The sequence below is a fragment of the Anser cygnoides genome, chromosome 1 (genome assembly GCF_040182565.1).
Source record: "Anser cygnoides isolate HZ-2024a breed goose chromosome 1, Taihu_goose_T2T_genome, whole genome shotgun sequence".
Lineage (NCBI taxonomy): Eukaryota > Metazoa > Chordata > Aves > Anseriformes > Anatidae > Anser > Anser cygnoides.
The window spans coordinates 100,865,566-100,893,547 of NC_089873.1; the positions used below are offsets into that span (position 1 = coordinate 100,865,566).

Below are 27,982 nucleotides of genomic sequence, written 5' to 3' on the forward strand. Positions count from 1 at the left end.
CAAATGTTTGCCTAATATAACCTTAAAAGCCTCAATATTCCTACTCAATCTACTTTAGTACTTCACCAACCTCTCCTGTAGAAAGTTTCTTCCTGCTATATTGTATTTTTATTTTTTTGTAATTTATACTCTTTATTTTCTATTCTAGACTTTTATAAACTTGAAAACTTTTATCGTATCCTCCTTTATGCCCTTTATCCTTAAGTTTAAAAAGATAAGGCCGACTATTTATTTTTTTTATTTTCCTCACAGGTCAAGTTTTACAGATCCCTAATAATTTTCTTTGTGATCATTTGGAATTTTCTGATTGACACAAATTTCTTATGAAATTTTAACTCACTGTTGAGTTGTATGATAGAGTTACTTCAGGTATTTTTTAGGACATATTCTCATTTATAATCTGGAGATTTTTTTTTAGTGGCATAATGATACTGATGACATGCTCATTTGCGAAGTCAGCATGATAGCTTGACTCACAATGTGTCTTTTAGTTAGGTGCTTCCTAGCTTGTATTTGTACACACATTATTTTTGCATAAATACACTATACTATAGTTGTCCACATTAAACATAATATGCTTTTTTCCAAATTGTTATTCTCTATTCTGTCAAGAACATTTCGCATTTGAATCACGCCCCCTTTTTCCAATATTGATGATATTACTTTATAATACCAGAAAAAGCACAAATTCTCTTGACTCGACTCCATGCATCCTTCTGTTTTATAAGCCTTTAATAGCTACTCTACAGAAGCTAAGGTTTTCCAAGGAGGTTGCACCTACTATACATACACTTTCCTCTAGACCTATCTTGCTTACTGAGGGCCATGAGAAATAGCATTATTAAAATTCAAATATACAACACTAACTATTCCTCTGCTTAAAAGGTCAGTACTTAATTTTGTGAGGAAATTAAACTTGTCTGATATGATTTGTTCTTGAACAACATATAGAATCATAGAATTATTAAGGTTAGAAAATACCTCCAAGATCATCTGGTCCAACCATCCCCCTACCACCAATATTACCAACCCACTAAACCATGTCCCTAAATACCACATCTAATCTTTCCCTAAACACCCCAAGCGATGGTGACTCCACCACCTCCCTGGGAAACCCATTCCAATGCCTAGCCACTCTTTCTGAGAATAAATTTCTCCTGATTTCCAACCTGAACCTCCCCTGGCTCTACTTGAGGACATTCCCTCTTGTTCTGTTGCTAGTTATCTGTGAGAAGAGGCCAGCCCCCAGCTCTCCACGTCTTTCTTTCAGGTAGTTGCAGAGAGCAATAAGGTCTGCCCTAAGCCTCCTCTTTTCCAGAATAAACAACCCCAGTTCCCTCAGCTGCTCCTCATAAGACTTGTGTTCCAAGCCCTTCCCCAGTTTTGTAGCCCTTCTTGGGACATGCTCCAGGGCCTTGATGTCTTTCTTTGTAGTGAGGGGCCCAAAACTGAACACAGTACACGAGGTGAGGCCTTACTGGAGCTGAGTACAGGGATATACTAGCTGTTACTCATATATTCATTTCTTCTAACTGGTTGTAAATTCTTTGTTCCAGTATTTTCCCAGAAACAGAAATTAAGCAGATTTCAGTGCCCTGGCTATTTGTATTCCTTTCCCTCTTCCTCCCAGATCTTTTTCCACTATCTCACTTGTTCTTCATGAGTCTCAAGTATAAATGAGAATGGCAGGCAGATCTTTAAACTGAATGCAGTTTCAGTTAAACTGAATCAGCTGATCTGAAAACTTCTCTAACTTACCTCAGTACTACTCAGTTATTTTACCTATTTCTTTGCAATATGAAGTTGAATCTTTCTGCTGTCAGCATTAATTGTAGGTAGTTGTAACCATCACCTGTCTGCAATGGTATCTGTAGTGAAAACAGATTAACCCTCCACAACACACACGCCAACAAGAAGTACTTGCATTACTACTTATAACACTACTTAAATGAAGAACTACCAGGTATATTTACTTCTTTTTCACTTTATAAAGTTTCCTTATAAATAAGCAAATAATCATAGTTGTTTCATCATCTTCCCGCTGACTGAGGCTGAGTGGCTTGTAGTTCTCTGGGTCTTCCATCTTACCCTTTTTGAAGATGGAAGCGACATTTGCTTTCCTCCAGTCCTCAAGCACCTCTCCCAGTTGCCATGGTCATTCAAAGGTTGCTTAAGTATTCCCTGACCTGATTCTCTTCTACCAAGGGTGTATGTCCTGTGCTCCAGACCTTCCCTCTATCTCTGGGGTCTGTGATTTCTGAAGGTTATTCATGAACACCATCTGTTTTCCTTTGGCCATGTACCTCAGTAAAGTCTTACTCTGTGTTCTTGGTAACACCCCTCAAAGGTATTGGAAGGGTGCTATTAGGTGCTCTGTAAGCCTTCTCTTCTCCCCACTAAGCTAGCCCAGGTCCTTTAGCCACTCCTTACAGGGTGGCTGTCAGCTAGACTCATTCAAATTTATCAGTATCTTTCTTGTACTGCAGAGCCTAAAACTCTGGTCTCATGAGTGCCAAGTAACAGGGATAACCACTTCCATTGACCTACTGGCTCTGTTAATAGAGCTGAGTATGGTCAGCCATCATTGATGACTCACATTTAGCTTGCCGTCCACCAGAACCCCACATCCTTTTCAACAGAGGTGCTACGCAGTTGTCCTCAGGCTGTATGACTACAGGGTGTTATTCTGTAACACATTCTTTTCTGGCTGGGCACACAGTCACAACCTAGCCAGCTGTGCACTTCCTTTGAAATTACCAAATGTACAATTTTTCTTAGAAACAGACCTTCCTGGCTAATGACACATACAGGTATGCATTTGATAAAATGTTCTGGTGGCTGTTGCACAGAACTGTGGCTGCAACACTGACTGCTTAGTCAGTCCTTCTTTCCACTGGCCAGCTAAGGCAAGCTTTTGCTTTAGCAAACCATTTGGTTTGGTGACCAAACCAATGGCAAAAGCATTTTTGCACTAGGAAAGAAAGCTGCTCACAGATAGTATACATACACACAAGGCACAGAGGAGAAAAGCACAACAGGAACGGTCTACTTGAATATAAACCAGTACTCTTTCTACACAAATTTTGTTCTTACGACCAAATTACCTTCAGGTGAAAGTAAAGATTCTTCTTGAAGTTTAGCTGCTTCCAAATATGTCTGTAATGGATCATAATTCTCAGAAGAAATCCTGATTACACTTGAAACATTAACTCCAAGCTCAGACATCACAGGCAGTAGCTGAGGGTTGTGGAAACCCAAGATTATAAAGTAATAATGGGCACCATCATCTGGTTCATCATCTGTTCAAAGCACAATAAAACAGACCAGAGTAAGGAATTCAACAACTAAACAATTTTTTTTTTCCTTGCGTATACAGTGATACTGCAAATTAAGGCCACAGAAGCAAACTATTACAAACAATTAACAAAAATGCAGCAATCAGAAGGAACCAGTAGGTAGCTTCGGATATTCCTACAGTCTCTGGGATGTTTGTTTTTTATTCTTCTATCATCTTTGCAAGCACAAATTACCTAGACAAATTCTCCTTTGAGATAATCTGCAATCATTGCGTTCACTGTTTTGTAAATACCCTTGGGACTAATGAGATGATCTCAGTTAATAAAATTTAATGGCAATGCTAGCAGTTCGTAACACAAAGCTATTAAGCATACTAAACAAAGACACTTTTCACGGTGGTTAGCTTTTGGAGGCAATTATTATTTTTCTTACTTTTTCTTCTTATTAGCTGTGACTAACAAGGCAGCAAAGTATGGATATGGGGTAAAAAAAATCTCTTATCTTATACAGGTACCTGATGTTTTCTGCCCACTCCTCAGACGCCCCTCAGATCGGAATCAAAAACGTTGGATCTGGTAAAATTGTTTCTATAGGGCCTAGCAGAACCACATTAATAGCTACTCAAAGCCATTCTGTACAGTACATTCTATACTTACATAAGTAAGATAACATGAGTTCTCTACATTACTTTAGCTTTGATTCTTACAGGCACAAACGTTTCTTCAAACACTTCTCTTTTAAGTCCCTGAAAAATCTTAAAATTATCAAAATGATATTTTTGCCATGTCTTATCTAAGAAAATAAGCTAATGCACAGAAAGCCACTGTTCTGTTCCTATGTAATTTTGTCAGCTTGACTAAGATTCAGATTTGTTCTAAACATCTAGACCAATGCTTTTTAGATGCTTGAGGAGTATCATTGATCTCAAAAGAGATATAGACAGAAGTCTGATGAAATAGGAAGGAATGCCTGCAGGGGTTCAACTGGGGAATAATGGATACACATTCAAGACCAGCAAGTGCTTCTCTAGCAGGAGAGATCCTGTTTTTTCTGACGTAGTTAAAGCTCCCTGTGGTCCAAATTAAATATAACTATGATCTAATGAGCAGAGGTATGCACATTCTCCAATATTTTTTGTTCCAGTGACATTTGTAACCACGGGTGCTATGTATTGAGAATAACGATTTTCTCAACACTGGTTAGTATATTATTCCTTACCTTGTATAGCTCACTTCTGGACTAGCTTTCTTCAGGTCTCAGCACTACCCACATGTTTTTACAGCAAATGAAATCATATTGCCCTTTATACAGAACCTGGCTTCACCCCTAAACAATGGTGGACAGCTCAGTTTTACTTTATTAATACAAGGAGAAAGATGCCTTTGGATACTGACACATGCATTTAGTTATTCTGAAATCTTTGTGTAAGGACATGTAGGATTTATTTAGCCACTTTAGTCTTACACATGCTAAAACATTTTTGATGTTAACGTGCTACATATCTCATCTCTATTTTATTTCTTGGACTGTACAATATATCTTACTTCGAAGCAAAGCACAGTGCCCTCTTCAAATGCAAAGTGGCAGTGTTTTAATATTGCCAAATACATCTTTCAACATGAAACAAAAAATGTACTGAATATGAAGCTAGGTTTGACGATTTTTGCAAGTTTATCAGGAGCACATCTGCATTTTTTACATACCAATGTATTTGTATTCCTCTTCCTCTTCTCCTCGTCGCTTCAACTGGGTGTTCTTTTTAATAGTAGCTGGCACTGCAGGGGCTACTTCTGTCTTCCTTCCTTTCCTTTCTTTCTCAACTGTCTTGGCACTAGGGGGTTTCTCCTTCTTGCCAAGAGGTTTACCTTTCTCTTTTCCTCCATCTTTTTCCTTTTTTAGCTTTTCTTCTGCCTGACAAGATGAAGAAACTAAGGTTTCATTGTAGCCTTTGTGAAGAACAAAGGGCAGATTGCTATAAAATTATAGTGGATCAATGAATAACTTGAATACTTTTGAGTACTTTTCCCTCTCACAGTTGTAAAATTGTTGTGTTAAAGATGTCTTAAACACTGCTTTTTCCTTCTCAAACGCACCATTCAGTTTATTATATTCTTACTAAATCATAGCGTTAAGACTTGACATTAAAGAGGAACTATGAGGGGAAAGTATATGTTATACCTACAGAATTGATTAAATGAATACTGATAGAAAGACAAGTAAAGAACCAATGACCTTCAGCAATTACCACTACAGTACTTGCATCAGCCAGAAACCTTCCCTGGACTAAAGGAAAATACGACTAAAAATTCAATTTCTGTTAAGTCTTCAGCATCTCTGTTAACACTTTTGAGTATGGCATAAAACAGTACCAGCACTATTTTGTCTTTGATGTAAATATATGTCTACTATAAACTACAACCAAGAGCCTTGTGCTCATTTCACACAGGATATTACTCAGCCATTCTCATTATTTCCAAGCAAACCCTCTATGTTAAATTCTACTTGGTAATTTAAGAGTAAAGAATGAAAAAAGATGGTGATAGTATCCCAAAGGCTCACATTATAATTCCAAGAAGCTCACAACAAGTCTAAAATTAAAATAATCCAAAATATATTAAGATAAAGAGAAATGCTGTAAGAACAAAAATCTTACTTTTTCCCAGCAGCATGACTATGCTCTAACCACATGAGAATGTTTTTTTTTTTTTTTTTTTAAAGCTAAATTAAATACATTGGAAAGATATTAACTTAACTACTTACTGCTAGCATCCTGCAGGTGTCACTTTAAAGGCTATTAAATAAATAAATAATAATAATAAAATAATAATAATAAAAAGCTCTCCATGCAAATGAGATAGGTCAGATGACTCCACACAGTTGTTTTCCTTACACCCAGCTGGAAAAGCAGACTTCCCAGCTGTAGAAATTGTGTTTAGCTCAAATTCAAAACCAAAGCTGAAAATCGTTTCCTTCCTTCCCTTCTTCATGCATTCCCTTTCTGTACCATTTAGAAATACCTTCAATAGATTCTTAAAACTGTTTGTGCTGTGGTACTGGGGATTTTGACCAGTATTAATTATTTGCTTTCAGATTTATTCAACTTTGGACATTTCAAGCATAAGATTTTGATAGTATCAATTTGAATTCTAAGTTGATGAACACACCAAAACAGATGATGCAATCATCAGGCCACAGTGTTTACAATCTGTTTTTTTAATTGCACCTGAATCATTTAATGTAATTAAGCCTCAAATAAGCAGAGACATATCTGAATTTGTCACAATTCCAATAAAGAGCACTACTTGTCCTTAGAACGTCAGGAACTAAAAGCCTCTCCTTTTGAGGACTCTTTCCTTTTTGATGTCACATTTCTTGTTCCCTACTAGGTGCGGATTTCTGTGGAGTTTTCAGTGTTCCATTAGCTTTGCATCTGTCATTTTAAACTTTGTATTACATAATTACATAAATCTTACTACCTCACACGCTTTTCTAATTATGCGGAAGTGTCTCTGAATAATTCAAATGGATACGCTTGGCAGTCAATGACAAGCTTCTGCTCCTACTGAAAAACAGAAATTTCATAATGGAATTATGGTTTATTTTTGCCTTTCACTTTCTGCTTTTCTTCTGCTATTCCATATATCGGTGTTTACTCCGAAGAAAAATGGACAGTTACGTTAGTTTTCTGAGAATTAATCTGCCAGTGCAGTCCTGGTTTCAACACCTGAGCTGTCAGTGGACCTTGTACTGTATGAGCTAGTTGGAAAGGACTGAAATTTTATGGCAGGCAATTTAGAGTTAAAATTCTAAATTAAAAGCCCATTTTTGCCCATTCTGTACTGCAGAGTATGTTTATAGTGAAGAGGCCTCCCAAACTGACAAGTTTTTCCTTCAGCTGCTTCTCTCATATTTGTCTGTCACACTTCGATAGAGATATAATCCAGTGGAGCAGACAACTGTCCAGATTGCTTGGCTAAAACCAAGAAGAAACTGTAATTCCAGAGATTCTTCTACCTTCAAAACCAACTATCCTCAGATTCTCCAGGGAAATAAATTCATACATAGAAGAGTAACCTTGCCAAAACAAAGCCTAAGGCTCCATTTTAATATTAAAGTGACTAATCTTTAAACTTCAAATTTTTGTTTACACAGAATCACAGAATTGTAGGGGTTGGAAGGGACCTCAGGAGATCATCGGGTCCAACCCCCCTGCCAAAGCAGGTTCCCGAGAGCAGGTTGCCCAGGTAGGCATCCGGGCAGGCCTTGAGTATCTCCAGAGAAGGAGACTCCACAGCCTCCCTGGGCAGCCTGTTCCAGTACTCTGTCACCCTCACCGTGAAGAAGTTCTTTTGCATGTTGGTGCAGAACTTCCTGTGCTCCATTTTTTGGCCATTGCCTCATGTCCTAATCCCCACAAACCACTGAAAAGAGGTTGGCCAAATCCCTCTGTCTCCCACACTTAAGATATTTGTAAGTATTGGTAAGATCCCCTCTCAGTCTTCTTTTCTCAAGGCTGAACAGACCCAGGCCTCTCAGTCTTTCCTCATAGATGCTCTAGGCCCTGTATCATCTTTGTTGCCCCCCGCTGGACTTTTCCAGAAGACCCCTCTCTTTTTTGCACCAGGGAACCCAGAACTGGACACAGTACTCCAGGTGAGACCTGACCAGGGCAAAGTAGAGGGGGAGAATCACCTCCCTTGACCTGCTGGCCATGCCCATTTTTATGCACGCCAGGATCCATTGGCCTTCTTGGCCACCCAGGTCCTTCTCCACAGAGCTCCTCTCCAACAGGTCATCCCTCTGCCTGTACTGATACATGCAGTTGTTCCTTCCCAGGTACAGCACTCTATACTTGCTCTTGTTAAGCCTCATTTGGTTACTTCCTGCCCAGCTCTCCAGCCTGCCCAGGTCTCGCTGAATGACAGCACAGCCTTCTGGCGTGTCAGCCACTCCTCCCAGCTTTGTATCATCGGCATACTTGCTGAGGGTGGACACTATTCCCTCATCAACGTTTTACAGTTTACTTTCCAGCACTAATTAATATCTAAGAGAAAAGTCATTTCTCCTCCATTTGTTATAAACAATTTGCACTTTAGCTTTACCCTGTGAATTCCTCTTCATCTTGAGATTTTTTTTTTTCTCTCAGATTCTTTACACATTAATTTGGCTAACATTATCTGTCTTATAAGGAAAGACTAAGTGAGCTGGGCCTGTTTAGCCTAGAAAAGAGGAGATTGAGGGAGATCTTATCAAACTTTACAAATACCTGAGTGGACAATGTAAAGAAGATGGGGACAAATTCTTCTCAGTGGTGACCAGTGATAGGACAAGGGGTAATGGGTATAAATTGAACCACAGCAGGTTTCATTGCCATATGAGGAAGAGCTTCTTTACAGTTTGGGTGACAGAGCATTGGAACAGGCTGCCCAGAGGGGCTGTGGAGTCTTCTTTGGAGATACTCAAAACCTGCCTGGATGTGATCCTGTGTAACATGCTCTAGGTGACCCTGCTTGAGCAGGGGGTTTGGACTAGATGATCTCTGGAGGTCCCTTCCAACATCAACCGTTCTGTGATTCTGTGATTATAATTTGTAAAAGTTTTGCAATTGACTTCAGTGAGACCAATACACTAATTCATCAACTAGCTTTTAATGTTATTGAGTCTGTATTATACCTCCTCCGCCAATTATTCCCACAAATATAATTATTTATAAAAAACATTTACAGACTTTTCAACTACACATAATCCTTGAAACCATTTTCTTCTTTAACTTTTTACATGCACAGACTGCTTAGGTCTCCATATCATCTAATTTTACAGGTTTTATATCATGTCTTGTAATACCTGTAATTTTTGATCAACAAACAGTAACTTTTTGCAGCAAGTATTTGATTTTTTGTTAATGAAGGTCTTCAGTTCAATGAATATTTGGTGGAAAAGGACTATAACAAAAAATAATTGTTCAGTAAGTTTTTGAGATGTAGCACTGACAACTTTTTTTTTTTAATAATTACAGCAGTTAGAAAGTAATTAGAGGTCTGATATGATTGTGATTCTGTGCAATCTTGCTGAAATTCCTCCTAGAACACACAAGTAACCTGATTAAGGCAGTCTTGGAGCTAGAAGTAATGATTTTGGAGAATATGTGGAAGTGAGGTTTTTTTTGATCATCCTCATGGCCCTCCTCTGGACTTGCTCTAATAGGTCCATGTCTTTCTTATGCTGTGGACCCCAGAGCTGAAGGCAGTACTACAGGTGGAGTCTCACAAGAGCAGAGTAGAGGGGGAGAATCACCTCCCTCGACCTGCTGGCTACACTTCTTTTGATGCAGCCCAGGACATGGTTGGCTTTCTGGACTGCAAGCACACATTGCTGGCTCATGTCGAGCTTTTCACCCACCAGTACCCCCAAGTCCTTCTCTGCAGGGCTTCTCTCAGTCCACTCATCAGGTCTGGACCTTGCACTTGGCCTTGTTGAACTTCATGAGGTTTGCATGAGCCCACCTCTCAAGCCTGTCAAGGTCCCTCTGGATGGCAACCCTTCCCTCCAGCATGTGGAATGCACCACTCAGCTTGGTGTTATCTGCAAACTTGCTGAGTGTGCTCTCAATTCCACTGTCCATATCACCAACACAGATATTAAATAATACTGGTAACAATACTGACCCCTGAAGGACACCATTTATCCCTGCTCTCCACTTGGACCTTGAGCCATTGTCCCCATACACAGTGAGAAATGAAGCAGCAATGGATTTAAATTAGAACAGGGTTGATGAAGTTAAAAACCTTTTACAAATATCTATGTTACAAAGATATTTGAACAGTAATACCGACTGCCGTAGAAAGGTGAAAACACAGTAGTGCAAGGTTTATAAGAACAGGTTCAATAAACATTTACCAAGAATAGTTTATGTATATTTTATCCTGCCTTAATACCAGAGGATGGAACAGACAACTTCTCCAAATTTCTTCCAGAGAAGTGATTCATGATAGTAATTTCTTCACAATGCTACTCTGCACATATCCTTGATACCTCTCAAGTAATATAACCTCTCCTACCTTAACTTCAGCAGAGATATATTCAGCTGAAGCAAGTTTCTACCACTGTTTTCTAGTGGTTCTATGCTTTAGCTAAGACATTACTACTTTTTACTCAAGAGTTCTCAGGCAATACTTTTTCTTTTCTAATTTTTTTCCCTGTCTCACCTGCATTTGAGTAATTGGGAGCTTCTTCCCAAAAATCTAATTAACTTAAAACATAAATTTCAATTTACATTTATCTTCAATTACGGATACAGGAAGTGAAGCATGAGGAGAAAGCTGAATTTATGCAAATAGCTCTTGAATAGAAGTGGCTTCTTAAAGTTAATTAAGCATCCTCTCTGTGGCATACTGTACTACCTTCTTTTCAGTTTCCCTTCTCTGAAGGTCCTTCTGTTTAAGACAAAGCAGTTGAAATTTCAATAGCTTTCCAGTTAGTGTTACAGGAATCTCTTCTCCACTATCAAGAATGGCTTTGGCTGCTTCTACTACCTGCAGAGAAAAAAACAAAAACAGCTATTACTTGTATGGTTTTAATATTGCATTTGACATAGTTTGTATGCAGAAATGATGGGGTGTTATTTCACATTGTACAATATGTGGCTCAGAATGGCCACACGTTCTGAAAAACAACAGATCAGTAAGATGCATTGCTATTCTTTGGTCCAAAGACCTCAAATGCTATAGTATGAGATAAAACTAGAAGAGAGAAAACTATGCAAGTGTGAACAGATACACAGTTTTTAGTGTAAACTGCATATATATATTTATATATTTTATTTATATATATATATATTGGTTTTAAACTGGCAACTTTAAGCAACTACTTATAAACTAATAAAATAAAATAAAATAAAATAAAGTAAAAACATTTAGCAGGTACAAAATCAATAGGAATACTTTGGAGTACTACTTTACAAAGTGACTAGTGTCTGAGGCACCAGCCTTGAATGAAAGATACAAACTTCTTGAAGGGAATTTGAGAGTGTCTGTCTGGGTGAAAATACACCCCTCCCTGTGTAATGCTGATTCTGTTGGTATGCAGCCTAATTGGGGTGAAATAAGGCTATTGAGTTTTCTTAGGGTGATGACAGCAGCGGGAACATACAGCTGCATTGTCCAGATGTGTGGCATTGACAGGCTGTTTTATGACTATGTTTTTTACAGCTTGTTTCCACTAAATTTCGTACAACACAGTAACATCTGGGCCATTTTCCTTGGAGCCTCATAACCACTTTATTTACTGCGAAAAAAATAAAATAACATAAAAATACCATAAAAAGTTGTTATATGTTTCTTTTCACTTGTGTTGTCTCTGTAATAAAGTTCACCTATGTAGGAAGCGCTGTTGAGGAATAATATAACCATAATATTTTCCTACTTTTGTTTTTAAGCAACCATCAGCTTTATTTATAACCATGGGCTGAATTAGGTGTTACTCAAATGTTCTGACATGTTTCTCTTTTCCCTTCTTGGAGCAATTACAGTTGGGCACATATGGTGTCAATTTTGCTTGCTAACATTCAGACAATGAAGGTGCACACTGCATCTCACTGAACTGTGTCTTGTCTAATGCAAACACCACCATTAGCTTTGAGCTTTCATAGTTTCTTGCCCAGCTTAGAAATTTTCACTTATCAAGTAAAACCCGGGTAAGTAAATATAGCCACTACAAATGCTTCTCTGAATTATCAATGCCAGAATGGAATCCAGAATATTATAAGCCAAATTAGTATTTCATGTACATGGGAACAAAACATGGGAAAAAAAATACGTTAAATTTCAGATTTTTCTGGATCACATAACAGGGAGACAAAGCAAACAAAATATTTGTATTTATAACCCCCCATCTCCAAACAATCCTGTTCCTCCAACACTAATAAATCTGATAATCTCCTTAACATACACTTAAGAAAATACATCATGGTTAAGATGAGTTTTCCTTTACATCTTTTGTATTCTGAGTAATACTACTGGTCACTATCTCAACAAGCCAACCATAGGAGGCTTCTGGAAAGAATCCCAGTAACTTCAGAGTCATGGCAGAAAATCAATGGCATATTAAGGACTGTCTTAAAAAATCCCACAGACTATACGCACCCTAAAAGCTACTAGCCATTCCAACAAAGAAGAGTCACCCAGAGCTAACTACAGAAAATCTGAGCTCTGAAAGAGACTTCGGTAGAAATATCATAGTAATTTCCCTTAGAGAAAAAAATTCTCATACTGTTTTTTCGCAGAAATGGTGTTAACAGCCTATGGAAAGAGATACTTCCCAAATGCCTAATCTAGACGAGATGCACATTTCTTGACGCGCAATAGAGGGGAAAGGGAGAGATTCTGGAAGGATTCCTGAAAAGTATATATAGTAACCCAGAGCTTGATGGCAGTTGCTGATTTATTATTCATGGAAGAAGGAAGGAATTCTTAGATTCTTACAACCTATTCCTCCTGAGAAATTCAAAGTGCTTTACCAGTTAAATGCAATGCATTGTGATTATTCCTACTTTGTAGATAGAGAATACAGAAATTAAGGGACTTGTCCCAGGTCTATAGTAAACTGGACAACTCTGTGAGTGGAGAAGAAGGACATTTATTTTTTATTTTTTTTTAAATGTGAGGTGTCAGAGAGGTATAAACCAAACTCTATTTAACAGGAATACATTCTACTACTCGGGAGAGAGTTCAGACAAAAATAAAATGAGCACCCTACATTTGGTAATACCATGAAAACAGTTTTCCACACAGCAATGTAAAGTCTGCTCCATGCATAAGCAAATAATAACAAAAAAAAATCCTTCATCACTGCTTGTTTAAAGATAGAACATAGATCAATTCATGCAGAGCAGATAAAAGAATTTATTACACTCATGCAAGTTTTCTTCATTTGTGGCCCTGTGAGTTATGCAGGCACCTGGCATAAACAGCTAAAAATCCACAGAGCCTCAGTAAAAAAAAAAAGCTGAAGACAAAGACTTGGTAGGAGTACAGAAGGATTTTTTTGGGATACTATGAGGTGGATTCATTTCAGATTGGCTATACTTTATCCTGCCAATGATGACCTTTTCCTTATGTGAGAAACCATAGAAACTTGGACAGACAAACTCTGTTAGGTAGGGCCTCTTTTCCTTTAAAGGAATAGGAAACTTAGCATTCCTCACACAGCAGGGGTCACATTTGTGAAGTGCAGAAAGGCTGCAGTGATGCAGTATTTGATCTCATATGGTGGCAGTATGAACCATGCAGAGACTTAGCTGCCTGGTGCAAAGGGCATGTATTTCAAGCCATCCAAAAACTGCATGAGTGCTTGTAGATGATACTATACCACTGGCATATGCTGATATCATTGAGATTGGAGACAGGTTTTAAAAGTTTGGAAAACCTTTAAAGCCAGTCTTCCTAGTATCTTTCTTTGAAATGCTTCCTTTTCTTTACACAGAACCATTCTGTGGCTGCTAAATCATAATGAGAAAAGCATTTGAAGTGATAAATTGAATTACCAACTTTCACAGCATTATCATTAATTGGAAGTGGCTAGCATCACTTGCTATGAACAGTGGTCAGCCCTAGTTATTCTATATCCATGATAAGCTTTGTAAAGCTCCATCTTCCCTCCTGTACTTGAAACTGTAAGAAATTCAAGACTCACATACATAATGGTTCCTAGAAGAACTCCTTAGTAAGACATATCCCTTGATCCCTGACACAGATCAAGTCAGTTTGAAACAGGTAATCTATCTTTAACAGAAGAGCCATCAGTCAGTAGGTTATATGGACTACTTATACCAATGAAGCTAATATTTACTGTTCAAATATAATTTGTTAAGCAAGCTAATAAAAGCTAATAAAATAAGCCAAATCTTAAACCAATCTGCCATCAGTGTTGTCAATCCCTCACAAGAAGCTTTCAAGCCAGACTATGGAATGAAAGCTGCATGTCATACTGAAAAATTACTTCTGGCCAAAGAAGCGAGTCCAGAGCAAGCGAGCGAGTCCAGAGAAGGGCGACCAAGCTGGTGAGGGGTCTGGAGAACAAGTCTTATGAGGAGCGGCTGAGGGAGCTGGGCTTGTTCAGCCTGGAGAAGAGGAGGCTCAGGGGCGACATTATCGCTCTCTACAGGTACCTTAAAGGAGGCTGTAAAGAGGTGGGGGTTGGTCTGTTCTCCTACGTGCCTGGTGACAGGACGAGGGGGAATGGGCGAAAGTTGCGACAGGGGAGTTTTAGGTTGGATGTTAGGAAGTACTTCTTTACCGAAAGGGTTATTAAGCATTGGAACGGGCTGCCCAGGGTGGTGGTGGAGTCACCATCCCTGGAGGTCTTTAAAAGACGTTTAGATGTAGAGCTTAGCGATATGGTTTAGTGGAGTACTTAGTGTTAGGTCGGAGGTTGGACTCGATGATCGTGAGGTCTCTTCCAACCTAGAAATCTGTGATACTGTGTGATACTGAAAAATTACTTCTGGCCAAAGAAGGCTTCTGTATGCACAGCATTAAATATTTCTGAATCTGGTGATGCCATTTCATTGACTAGAGCATATGATATCACTTTGAAAGAATACCAGGAAGGCCCTGAGCGGACTGAAACAACTTCTTTCAGATCACACCTGCAGTTTGTTGAAAGGTAATTTAGTTTGTATTGTCTGACCATTCCCCTCATTTCATTTTTGCTTCTCAGAACCTCTTCCCAAATATGATGTCAAAAGATCCCTTGTATAATCATCCTCCTCCACTGCTGAATTAAGGTCTCGCAATTCAAACCGAGCTAAATCAGTAAATCAACTGCATATCTGAAAAGAGCTCCATATAGAGCTTATGTATCCACAAGGTAGACTGCAAAACTTAAGGCAAACCAGAAAATCATCTTCATTAATCAATAAAGACTCTACCAACATGTATTTCAGATAATTTTAAAAAATTATAAAAGTAGATTTGATGTCTCCCTTCTTCCCCTCAGTGTCCATGTCCTTCTTATGCTGTGGGCCCCAGAGCTGAAGGCAGTACTCCAGGTAGAGTCTCACAAGAGCAGAGCAGAGGGGGAGAATCACCTCCCTCGACCTGCTGGCCACGCTTCTTTTGATGCAGCCCAGGATATGGCTGGCTTCCTGGGCTGCAAGTGCACACTGCTGGCTCATGTCGAGCTTTTCACCCACCAGTAGCCCTGAGTCCTTCTCTGCAGGATATCTTAACTGGTTTAATCTCAGCAATGCAGAAGGAGAACTTCCTAAGACACATATGTACAGTGTATGTGTCTTACTGTTAGAAGTACTCAAATAATGTTTTAAGGGAAACACAAACAGTTGAATAACCTCATTTAAGTAAAAAAGAGAAAACGTTACATATAAATTAAGATGACTTTTAACCTTGGCTTTATTAAGTATCTCATACAACAGCTCTAACCATCTGTGGTATATATCTCCTATGCCTTCCTGACCTGCTACCAAACCCACCTTCTTTAAGGGAAAATATGAAATGAATGTCCAGTTATTCAAAAGAATAATCATTAGCATTGCTATCTTAGGAAACAGGAGTGTCATGCAAAGGAAAGATTCTCTCACGTGGCTCTTTAGATACCTGTTCATTTTTAACACCCTAACTGGGGAGAGAAAATTGAAATGGTGATTCAAGTGATTCCTGAAGAACTCCTAAAGACCCCAGAGCTTTAAAATGAGAAGATACGCCAGTCTGCTGTGATCTGTTCCCAGAAGAAAAGATATATTGCTGTGATGAAATCTTGAAACATTTACATTTCAGTAGTATAAATGTGCCCAGCTTGTCTTTTCATTGTGGAGCAGAATATTTTGTGCTTCTGAGAAGTAAATTCTTTCCAGTAATCCCAGCCAATTGGATTTGCACAATGAACATTACAGAGCTAAAGTCATGCTTCTCTGATATTACATCTGGCTACAGACAGAAACCAATAAGACGTGGAACAAAAAGATTTAAGAAGTAAAGCTGTCTCATCAACGCTTGTGCTGGCAGAACCTGCCCAGCTACACATTGCCAGAATTTTGTTAAGAACCCTCAGAACCTGTGGGACAGGAGGGCCCAATGACCTCATGGGCTTGGCACCGCTCCTCAGCAGGACCTTTCCACTTACGCCCATGTTTGCAACAGGGCCTTGGGCATTTTTTTTTCCTTTGGTGATAAAGGATTCTTTAGTTAATTATTCTATTTGAGAAACATGTCTTACACTCCACGGCCCATAATTAACCACTTATAATCACCTGAAACTTTGAAGGCAACAAAACAGCTATCAGTATTTGCTTTTCCAGAGGGTCCGTCTACCAGTTTAAGAATGACATTGTTACAGACATACTTGCTTAACACAGAGATTGCAACAAAACTTGCATGGAAAAAAAAAAAAAAACAAAATTTTATACCAAGTTGCACATATGCAGGAAACCTTGTAATGCGGAAAGCAAAAACAAGGTGTCACCAGCGTTCTAAGCAAGTTTAAAGTCTAAGTTTTAAATAGATAGATGAATTTCAAATGGTATCAAGTTTCTTTCCTAGACAATAAATTGTCAGCAATTTGGGGTTTTATAAATGGCCTCAAGCAAGATAATTACAATTAACAGTAATAAAATAATAATACAGGCAGAGGGTGTTGCCTGAAGAATACTAGAGCTAGGATTATGAAGAGTCATTATTCTGAAATGGAAATAAAATATGTTCAGTTGTCTCATGTAAACAATAGAACCAGATTTCTCAGTTTCTATGAAACACAAAATTAGAAGACACAGATTGTTTTCCTGCAGGAGCTCAAGATTTTTTACCCCAGTTGTAGCATTTACAAATCCTGGAACTTCCTAATGTGACATACTGTCCTTAGATGGGCCCCTGGAAAGGGATGCAGAACTACAGAAGCTTTAGAAATTGATTGTAAGCAACTAGAATTTCTAGGACCAACCAGTTTATAGCAACAGCAGTACAGTCTAAAGGAACAAACAAATCCCAAGCCAAAGGCACATCATTTGATAACCTGACACACGCCACTCTTGAGAAGTTACGTGACAATGACATTCTACTCTCCTGGGTATTAGCTCTAGTGAGACAACTGTCTGCCAAAGCAATGCAGAAGCTCAAAGTCCACTAGTGAAAGGCTTTATGAAGTATCCATCTCTTAAGGTAAGCACAACAGGTAGAAGCTTGTGTAGCTGAAAGCACTAGTTCTAGTAAAATTTTCAAGGTATCTGTGGTGATTTAACAACTGATGGGCAGCTAAATTACACTCTTCTGCTCTCTCACTCTCCCTCCTCAGAAGTACGGGGGAGAAAATATGGTGAAGAAAGGAAAGATCATGAGTTGAGACAAGGAGCAGTTTAAAGGAAAGTAAATAGTAAGCTAAGGTTGGGCAGAAGCAAACAGAGAAAATAATTATTCTCTACTTCCCATCAGGAAGCAGTGTTCAGCCTCATCTTGGGAAGCAGGGCTTCAATAAATTCACGTAGTAGTTGCTCGGGAAGACAGATGCTTTCATAACAAGAGACCTTCCCCCTCCTTTCACTTCCCCAGTTTTTATTGCTGAGTGTGACGGTGTATGGTATGGAATATCCGTTTGGTTACTTTAGGTCAGCTACCCTGGCTGTGTCCTCTCCCCACCTCCCTCTTGCTCACCCCTGCCCTCTGGCCTATTAGGGGGCAAGAGTTGGAGAGACAGCCCTGATGCAGTGCCAGCACTGCTCAGCAATACTCAAAACATTGGTGTGATACCAATACTGTTCTAGCTACAAGTGCAGAGCAAAGCACTATATAGGTTGCTCTGTAGAAAGTTACCTCCAACCCAGCCAGAGCCAGCAGAGTATCAAAAATCCTGGAATACTTTAAAATTATCTAGGAGGGATATGGATAACCCCATATTTGCAGTTCATCTGGAGATGCCAAAGATTTGTGTCTTGGGGTGGGATAGTCTCTGTTTGGAATAGTTCAGCACGGCCATAAATTGTCCCTATTCAGTTGTCAGCAGAGAAAACTGAATTGTTTGTAAAGGTCTCCTGTGAGATAAAGAGGGGGAAATCTAACTTCAGCCGATATGCAGACATTGGTCTCAATTTGTGAATATCAATATGAATGATTCTTATGGAAGTCGACCAATCTGAATTATGAAACTTGCTAAACCCAAGCTAACTTTTTTTCCCCCTTAACTTCTTTTTAAGTAAACTGACCTAGATTCTTGGACCCAAGAGGAAGAGTAGTTAAACTCTCCTAAGAAGACAAGACAATAAACAGCTCTAAGGTAAATATAACACTTCATGCAGTAGGATCATTTACAAAACAAGTTACGTTCCGTACAATTATTTACCTGGTAGGTGTTTGGTACTACAGACATGAAAAGCAAGGAGTAGATGGTGCCCACAGCAGGATTTAATGTTCCCTACCCTTCCCTAGAGCCAGTACCTCGCTAAAAGGCATCCTCATTTAATGACAGTTCTTAGCCATTTTGTGAGCATCTGCATACCCATACAGAGTGAAGGCCAAGTGCTCCTGCAATAAAATTCTCTTAACTCACGTCCACACAATTGCACTTGACGATGGCTGACTAGAGAACTGTTCCATTCTATTACAACATTTAAGACTGCGGTGTTTGTTTTGCTCGGTACTGGAACTGGAAATAATATGAAATCTTTCTATCCTTTTGACCATTCAGCAAGGCTGCCAAAGTTTTTTTTTACTGTCAAACCCACTCAACGAAACAATGACACCTGACAAGTTTTGGCCCCTGAACTGTTCCACTTTACAACCACTTTTCCAACTAATTTTTGTTCTACAGTGGAAAGAAAACAAAATTTTGCTAACTTTTACTACAAAATAGAATTCTATTGACACATCTTTCGACTGGAAAGACTGCATCTTAGAATGACTATCTCTACTTTTGAGAAACGCTACTCTTGATCCCAACCATTCTGATGGTGCTTTGTAAAAATCTATATGCTTCCTCAAAAACTATACACTTTTAATTATATGTTTCCACAAGAAATCAAAAGGCTTCCCTAAAAATACTCTTAACTAGCATTATTTCTGAAACTTGTTTCTTCAGTGACACATATTCTGGCTACTAACCACTCTTTGATCTCCTCCAGATGCCACTGCACAACTCATAACAGCTTGTACCTTCTTGGGTAAAAATATCCCTAGCCACAAGCAGTACGTCTGCAGCATTAAGAATTTTGTTTCACTTTTTTTGCTGAAGATATCATTACCTATATCACTTTAAAAAAACAAACACAAAACAACACAATAAAACCAAACCTTTTGCTTTTTCTATGCTAGAAATTTACTGTAATATCCTTAAGGCAACATAAATGCATACCCCTTGTCCCATTTTTTTTTCCATGAAAGTACTGTTAGAGACAAATGGCAGCATCCAAAAAAAAAAAAAAAAAAAGGACACAATCAGAAAGATAACAGAAAGGCATGAATTATTTAAGACCAACTGAAGAGAGACATAAAAAAATATTCAGAACTCCTTAATGAAATTCATGCCATTGAGGTGAGGACTTATTAGAATAACATAGCTTTGAATACTTATGTGCCTGCACACACACACACGTGTATGTGTATATATAAACTTCTATACTACATTAATAACACCTATACCCAAGAACTACATACTGAGTTCCAATATAAAGTGGACCTCCTCTTTACATTGTGATACCACCAAAAAAAACACTTCAAACAGTCTTACCAGCAACAACCTTTACTTCACAAATCTACATTCTACATAATTCCAGAAAACAAGCAAACAAACAATTCACAGAAATGCTTGAAGTAAGACTGCTTTAAATTCCTTGTTTTCTGCCAGAATTCATTCAGTTTACTCTACTTCAGCTTGTTCATTGCTATGTGTCACTACCCTATATGAAGTCTTAATATCTTAGGTAATGTATTTTGTGTTGGAAGTGACAGGAGAGGAATATGTTTCACTTACACCTAGAAAACCCAGGGATCCTTCTGACCCTGCTACAGCTTATTATTAATGCAAAAAGTGCTGTGAACATTGCACAATTTCCCAAGGACTCTGAGAGCGCAAACTTAGGAAGGAAAAAAAAAGTAAAAGAAGAAAAAAAAAAAGCACCCTATAAATAATTTTAAAACAATGCAAGATTCTGTTTCTAATCCATAACCTTTTAGTCCTCAAAAATGAGCTGTACAAAGCATGAACTAATTAAGATTTACGTGCAAACAGTCAACTGAACTGCGTTTTGATGGCAAAGTGTACATACTATGCTTAACAGTAGAAGGATTTAATTTGGGGAGTCTTTTTGGTTTGCTTTTTGAAATTGCACAACTAGGTTGCTATTTCTATATCCCTGTCAGTACAGGTTGGCTGTTATGGATCTTCAATGAGACAATAAAACTGGCACTTTTTCTGCTTTTGCCAGTCCTGAAGTTTGAAGTATCTGAGTTGATACTTCTTCCCTGTAAAAAAGAAGGTAGAATAGAAATGAGGTTTTGAATGACAATCAATTGCTGTGCATATCTAGAAGCAAGCCAACAGAAGAATCAAATAGGTTCCGTGTTCAGCCAAATATGACAATTTGTAGTCAATATCCTATACGTTCTTCTGTTTAAATCTTAACAGTTCCTGCATGTGACATGCAAGCTAATGATTATGATGGAGAAAAATGATTTTCTGGGTTGCAGAATCAGAGACAATTCAATGTAATCAGATGGGTAACAAGATCTTGGACAGCCTGATTTACAAGTCCTCATTATTTCAGATTTAAGGAAGAAAGGAGTTAGTCATGAAAGATACATAGAGAGACAGAAGAAATCAGAGGAAAAAGCTGGGCAATTTCTATATGGGGAACATGAAAAGGGGTCATGGTTATAGAGATATAAGGGCGAGCTGGCTGTGAATAGCAGAAAAGATACAACCAAGAGACTCTCCACATAACTGAACTGCTTGCAGCCATAACTAAGTCTTCTTTATGAAAACTGTGGAAGATACTTTAATGATCATGCTCATAAAAAAAAAAAAATGGTTTGAATGATATGGTTGTGGCTTATACTAGTCTTAAGAAAACGAACAGTGCTGAACAAAGATGAATCTTGCTGAGAATTTTACAATGAAAAGAATGAAAGGAACATTTCATAACTGGTAGGCAGACAGTGGAGTTTTATACAATCTTCCCACACTCAAAATGTGAGAAACTACTCTAAGATCAGAGTCTACTCTAGGTCTATAAAGTTGGTATGCAGAATGTGCATTTCAACATTAAAATATTTTGCAAGATACCTCACAAATTACAGGCAACTTCAGAAAAATTAGAAAGATACTGTAACAGAAAAGTTTTGAGTATTTCCTATACCAAATAGAAAGATGCAAAGCAGAGGACTCTAAAGTGAACATCTGCCAAAGCACACACTACAACAATCAACTTTGATTCCGTGAAACCTGGACCACCTTCCAAAATAGTTATTATCAATTTAATTCTGTTCTTTTTGAAGAAAAGGTCTTTTCACAAACAAAATAGCTTTCCCTGGTAAGGCTGCAATTCTAGTTGAAACATATTAACAATGATATAGTGAAAAACAGAATTCCCTCTGTGTTATTTAACTATTGATTTAGAAATAAGCATTCTACAGTTAAGAAAGCAGTGACAAAGACTGAAACTCATTAACTGACAGACCTAAAAATGCAGAGATAAACAAAGAAGCACCATCAAACAGGTGAGTTTCTTATGGGGTCTGAAACATACAAGATGTTGAAACTACTCTATTAAAAAACTGTAAGTGAGCTAGGAGATGACACAAAATCTTCAATTACTCAATTTCCAGAAGACACAATAACCATAGCAGTTATAAAGAATATAGCATAAAACTCATTCATACAAAGCAGTTTGGCTAACTTAGTCAGCATAGCGTGAGAAGCAATATGATTTATTTTGTTAAATTACAAGATATGTATCTTAGAACAAAGTAAGCAGACCAAATTTAAAGGATAGAGAACCTGTGAAGTGGTAACTTTGGGAAGGACTCACTGGTCAACAGTGAACAACTCAGTCTAAAATTCACTCTCAGAGCAAGGCAGTAGCCAAGGTAACTTAGTCAATCTTCAGACTTGCATACAATGAGCCATCAAATAGAGTATGTGCATTATGTTACCCTTGTATTTGATGCATATTCAACAAAACTACTAAGTTCCTTCTAGTGTCCACAATTAAATAGTGAATTGTAAATGTTTCTTAAAGAAGACTCACAGAAATTACTAAAGAATTGAAAAATACGAAGAAGTCTATTACACATTGCTGAAGAAAGAGAAAAAAATAGGAGCAATCTGAACACAAAGTTTTTACACTGAGAAGATTAATTGCAAGATTTTCTTTGATCTAGTAAACATGTCCATATATTGAAACGTGTATTTACACTGAAACTATAGGTAACTTTTATCAGGAAAGGTCCTTCCTGTAAAGTAATTAAGCTGTAACATATTCTCGGGCATTTGTAATCATTTAGAAAAAAGCATCCAATCATGATTTTCGAAGTTTCACAGCTGATTATTTTTGGAAAAAACACCACTGTGACCTGTGGCACAGGTTACGATAATCTCTTCTACCAACCATATCTATCCATTTACTAATTTCACACAACATAAAACAAATTGGTGATAGCTGCTCTAATAAGAAATCCAACTCTTGGCCTACAGTGCTGACATTTTTTTCTTATCAGTAGCCTTTCTTAGTGAAAAAGAAGAATTGAAACAACTTAGTTATTGAGAATTGAACTTAGTTATTAAGAATTGAATCAACTTAGTTAACCATCTTCTCCTACCACCCCCTGCAATTTATGGGATTTGTTGCTATCACAGACTTTACTTCACTTGTTTAATGGACTCTTCCCACAGGTTTTGCCCATCTTTTCTACTTCAAACACGCTTGCAGAAAAGTCTTTAAAATCTACTTTTCCATAGCATACTAAACAGAGTCTAGCAGAAGATGAAGTTACTCTTGGCTTAAGTTGTCGTTGTTGATGTTGTTTTTATTAGTTCTACCATGCCTGAGAGATTTTCCATCTTGCATTCACCTATACCTGTCCTCAAGGAATAACAAGTCTAGCGAGGAGTTGTGGAGTGCAGTGCACGCTGTTCATGCTGTGTCCCATCACCAAAATGCAGCAGACATCAGTCGAGTTTGCTGTCTACCCAGTGATTAACAGTTGAAAAACTCTTATTTACGGCTGATTTAATCTGTTCCAGTGTCATGGAATTCTAGCATGAGAATGCAAGCGCATTCTCTCCCAATTGCAAGATCCTGCATCTGGGCCGGGCCAATCCCAAATACAGGCTGGGCAGAGAATGAACTGAGAGCAGCCCTGAGGAGAAGGACCTGGAGATGTTGGTTGGTGAGAAGCTCAACATGAGCCAGCAATGTGCGCTTGCAGCCCAGAAGGCCAACTGTATCCTGGGCTGCATCAAAAGAAGTGTGGCCAGCAGGTTGAGGGAGGTGATTCTCCCCCTTTGTTCTGTTCTTGTGAGACCCAACTTGGAGTACTGCCTTCAGCTCCGGAACCCCCAGCACAAGAAGGACATGGACCTGTAAGAACAAGTCTGGAGGAGAGCCACAAAGATCATCAAGGGGCTGGAGCACCTCTCCTACAAAGACAGGCTGAGAGAGATGGGGACGTTCAGCCTGGAGAAGAAAAGGCTCCGGGGAGACCGTACAGCAGCCTTCCAGTACCTCAAGGGGGCCTACATGAAAGCTGGGGAGGGACTCTTTGTCAGGGAGTGTAATGATGGGACAAGGAGTCATGGCTTTAAACTAAAAGAAGGTAGGTTTAGATTAGATATAAGGAAGAAATTCTTTCCTATGAGAGTGGTGAAGCACTGGAACAGGTTGCCCAGAGAAGTTGTGGATGCCCCATCACTGGAACTGTTTGAGGCCGTGTTAGATGGGACTTTGAGCAACCTGGTCTGGTGGGAGGTGTCCCTGCCCATGTCAGGGGATTTGGAACTAGATGATCTCTAAGGTCCCTTACAATCCAAACCATTCTATGATCCTACGAATGGGTCAGGATTTGTGTTTGTCCCCCTATTTGACAGTATTTCTCAGTTTGACAACTAACAATTCTGTTGCAAGAAAGCAGAATTAATATAATATTTTTTTCACATGTAGTGGAATAAAGATTAATATTTTTAATTGGAATCAACCTTTTTGGTTACACAGGATTCACAGTCTGGCTTGTCCTGGAGATGAGTCGGAGCAGTGTGCAAAAGGATGCTGTTGTTACGAGACTTCAATTTTGCTGGCTTCACAAGCACAGGCGCTCATTCTGAAGATAGCATTCTGAGATTCACATCCAAACAAAACTGCTCTGGTCTCTACCACTTGTGCCTATTTCATCTTTCCATAACCCTTTGTCTCAAGCATCTCAGCTTGCCTGAGAGAACCACAAAATTGTTCCACGTTTCTCTCCTTTCCACGCCCCTCTCTCTCATGGCCACATCCATTACTTAATTGTTTATTTGCAGCAAACCTGGCTATCTACTTCCAGTCTTCTCACATGAAAGGGCAGCATGAGGTTCCATCTTCTTTCACAATCTTTTCTCACCATGGTACTGCTCCACAGCTCCAGCTTATTCCCTTCTGAGTATGTGACAAGAATCCTTCTCAAAATTTCCTGAGTAACGTCAAGACAACTTTCCTAACCCAGTATTGATGAGTTCAACAAAACTGGAAAAGAAACTGCTGCAAGGAAAAAAAAATCTTTCCATCTACACAGCCCCCGAACTCGATCTCAACAGAATTTTCAAGAAAAACAAAACAAAATAAAACATCTTGATGAATAAACTAGTGTGGAAATTTTAGGCTTGAATAGATTTTCGAAGTTCAGAGTATGGTAACTGACAAACTGCTTCATATTTAGTAGTGGTAAAGCACCTTAATTACACATAACATGACCAACTCTAATAGAAAATGGACACAAAAACCAGGTACATAAACAACAGAATATATGTGTACATATATATAGAAGTATGCATATACATATATATATTTATGCAAGGTATATGTAATAATATATAATAATATAATATGCATATATTCTCTTTTGCCCAGAGAAGCTGTGGATGCCCCATCCCTGGAGGTGTTCAAGGCCAGGTTGGATGGGGCCTTGGCCAACCTGATCTAGTGGGTGGCATCTCTGCCTATGGCAGGGGGGTTGGAACTAGGTGATCTTTAAGGTCCCTTCCAATCCAAGCCATTCTATGATTCTGTGATATATAATACACATAATTTACTCAAACACACTGCAGCCTTAGGTCTTGTCTGTTAGAAAAACTGTACGTGATAAATCAACCTGATTCACTATTAAATTTGTTGCTGTTTTTCAGGAAACTTAACATTTTCCTTTGCATATACAAGAAAAAAAAACATTTCCATGGTGTCTTTATGAGAAACTCAACTTAACATGATTTAATTAAGTGTTGGAATTAGCACAAAATTACAGATCAGGACTCCTACTCCTCATCAAGTCACTTAAGAGACAGAAAAACAGTTAGACACCAAATTGTCCCAGATACGGAAACCTTTTAACTATACATTCATAAACCCTGCCATTATCCTCTTCAATTTGTACAATAAGAGTGATGTGAAATTGAACACAGCAAGACGTTAAAAGCCCTGAATGAAAATAATTTATAATAGACAAAAGGCATTACTTTAATATAATACATAACTAGCCTGCAATATAGTTTGTTAATGTTTCCTGACTTACAGCAGGCACTGCAGACTGCTGCACTGAAATTTATTAAAATACCCCACATTTGAGTAAATCCAATGTGCAAGAGCAATAGCATGGGTAATAATGTTACTACTAATACCACTAATAACCACATTGCTATCCATGTCATTAGTCCCAAATTCATACACACGTATACTTCATATGTTCAAAGATCATTATAGGTTCGATAATCTTATTTACTGTCTCACTAGAAACAAATATGCACTTGTGAAAATCCCGGTGTGTCAAGTTCCAAAACAGAGAACTGTATGCAAAAAGGACAAAAATGTTCCTCTTGGAAGAACATTTCCCACTCTATGTTCTGTGCTAGCCTCTTATTTGTTTATCCTTACTGCAGCAAAAGTTTTGAATGCACAAACTGCACTTGGACTTTAAATGAACGCTCAGGAGCAAATTTCTACCCAGAGAGACAGAATCTTAATGCTTGTAGCGACATGATCAATCTTTTAATTTGCTACAGCCAGAACGGAAACTGAGTCCAAGCAAAAGGTCAGAACAGGCATTTTATATTCTCTGTTAAAGGAGAGGAGGAAAAAAAATGTCTTTGAGGAGTAAAGTAAGTAGCTAATGAGACACAGCACTGACAGCTGGAATTTAATAAGTATCCACTTCACAAGGAAAATTGCTCTTAGTAATTAAATACAGGTATCACGCAAAGCTTCTGCTTAGAACCAGACTTCAAAATCTTTCTGTCAGTAGGATTGAAGGGGTTTTACATCCCAGGTAATATAAGGGTGAGTTTGCCTGGGAGGCTAGTCCTAAATGAAGAGGGTTAATTGCATAAAATTCACAGTCATGTCAGTGGTAAATAATTCCAAAGGGACTTGTTCAGATAGTAGTCTGGCAATACTGAAAAACAGACTGCAACTAAAAAGACCTGTTATAAAGTCCGCCAAAACCTGAGACATATTAAAAGTTTATTAGTCATTTCAGAACTAAAATGCAAACACAATCTTTTTAGAGGTATCCAAAATTCTTTATTTTCCAGGTCTGTAGGGCCATAAAGCTTTACCTGAGAAAATTTTAAACAATCTTCTAATTAATCACAGAATTTTATAACCTCTCACAAGCTGTACGTAAAATGTTAACAAGGTAGGGAGAAGGAAGTCCTATTTGTACTAAGCATGATTCTCAATCCAGCTGACATACCCCACTAGATGAACCACGTTAGAATTTAACATCAGTCTGAGATTGTAATGGATACTAGCACATGGAGATGGTATTTCATTTATGGGACTGCATGCCTGTAAACGAAGGAAGGTACAAGTCTCTAAATAACAGTGAACATCTGGGAGGGCAGAGTTTAATTATTTTTCTGTAATTTGTAACAACGCCATGTATGACCATGTAACATATTCTCAACTTAATACAACTCAGATCCATAGAAAGACATCTTGATTCTCACATAATTAGTAGTCCAATGGAACTGCGTTGTTATGAGAAAAAAGAATTTTAGGTATCTACATGGGTCAGTGCTTTTACCAGGTAGAATTGCATTTACTCTGGTATGCGTAACATAATTACACAGCTGTAATTACCAAAATATAAAAGAGCTCTGACTCTGAAATATGTCTCAACCTACCTCATAGAACATAGGGACATCCTTAACCTTTTTTCCCTTTTGATTTCCAGATTCTGTGATCTGTAAGGAAATAAGGTATTATACCATGAGTAAATTTTGAAATTAAACAGATTATTTTACTAGTTATTCTTTTTCACTAAATACTACAATCACACTCCAAATTGGTAAGGAATCATCTTAAAGTACCTATGTACCTTAGGGAGAGAGCTTTGATGACCAGCATCTTGAAGAAAAGTCTGTAAAAAAACCCACTGTTTTCAAGGGGCAGACCAGCTTATGCAGTAAGCTTTTCTTCTTCCATTTTCTAATGAATTAGTGTAAT

The 27,982-nt window shown here is 38.2% G+C and overlaps 1 protein-coding gene across 9 annotated transcripts in view; it reads right to left on the reverse strand.

Annotated features, from left to right (window-relative positions):
* SPAG17 (sperm associated antigen 17) overlaps positions 1-27,982 on the reverse strand; it is a 114,476-nt gene that overhangs the window by 78,261 nt on the left and 8,233 nt on the right. For 8 of the 9 annotated variants that reach the window (XR_010834334.1, XR_010834338.1, XR_010834339.1 and 5 more), the window contains exons 3-6: positions 27,657-27,720; positions 10,698-10,825; positions 5,001-5,208; positions 3,105-3,299 (exon numbers count right to left, since the gene is read on the reverse strand). Coding sequence is in view for 5 of the 9 variants with exons in the window: in XM_067004159.1 (XP_066860260.1) it covers positions 3,105-3,299; positions 5,001-5,208; positions 10,698-10,825; positions 27,657-27,720 (595 nt within the window). In the remaining 4 variants the exon portion in view is untranslated. Of the gene's footprint in view, positions 1-1,758; positions 1,838-3,104; positions 3,300-5,000; positions 5,209-10,697; positions 10,826-27,656; positions 27,721-27,982 lie in introns of those variants that run through there. The other variant, XM_067004169.1, reaches the window with a different exon arrangement.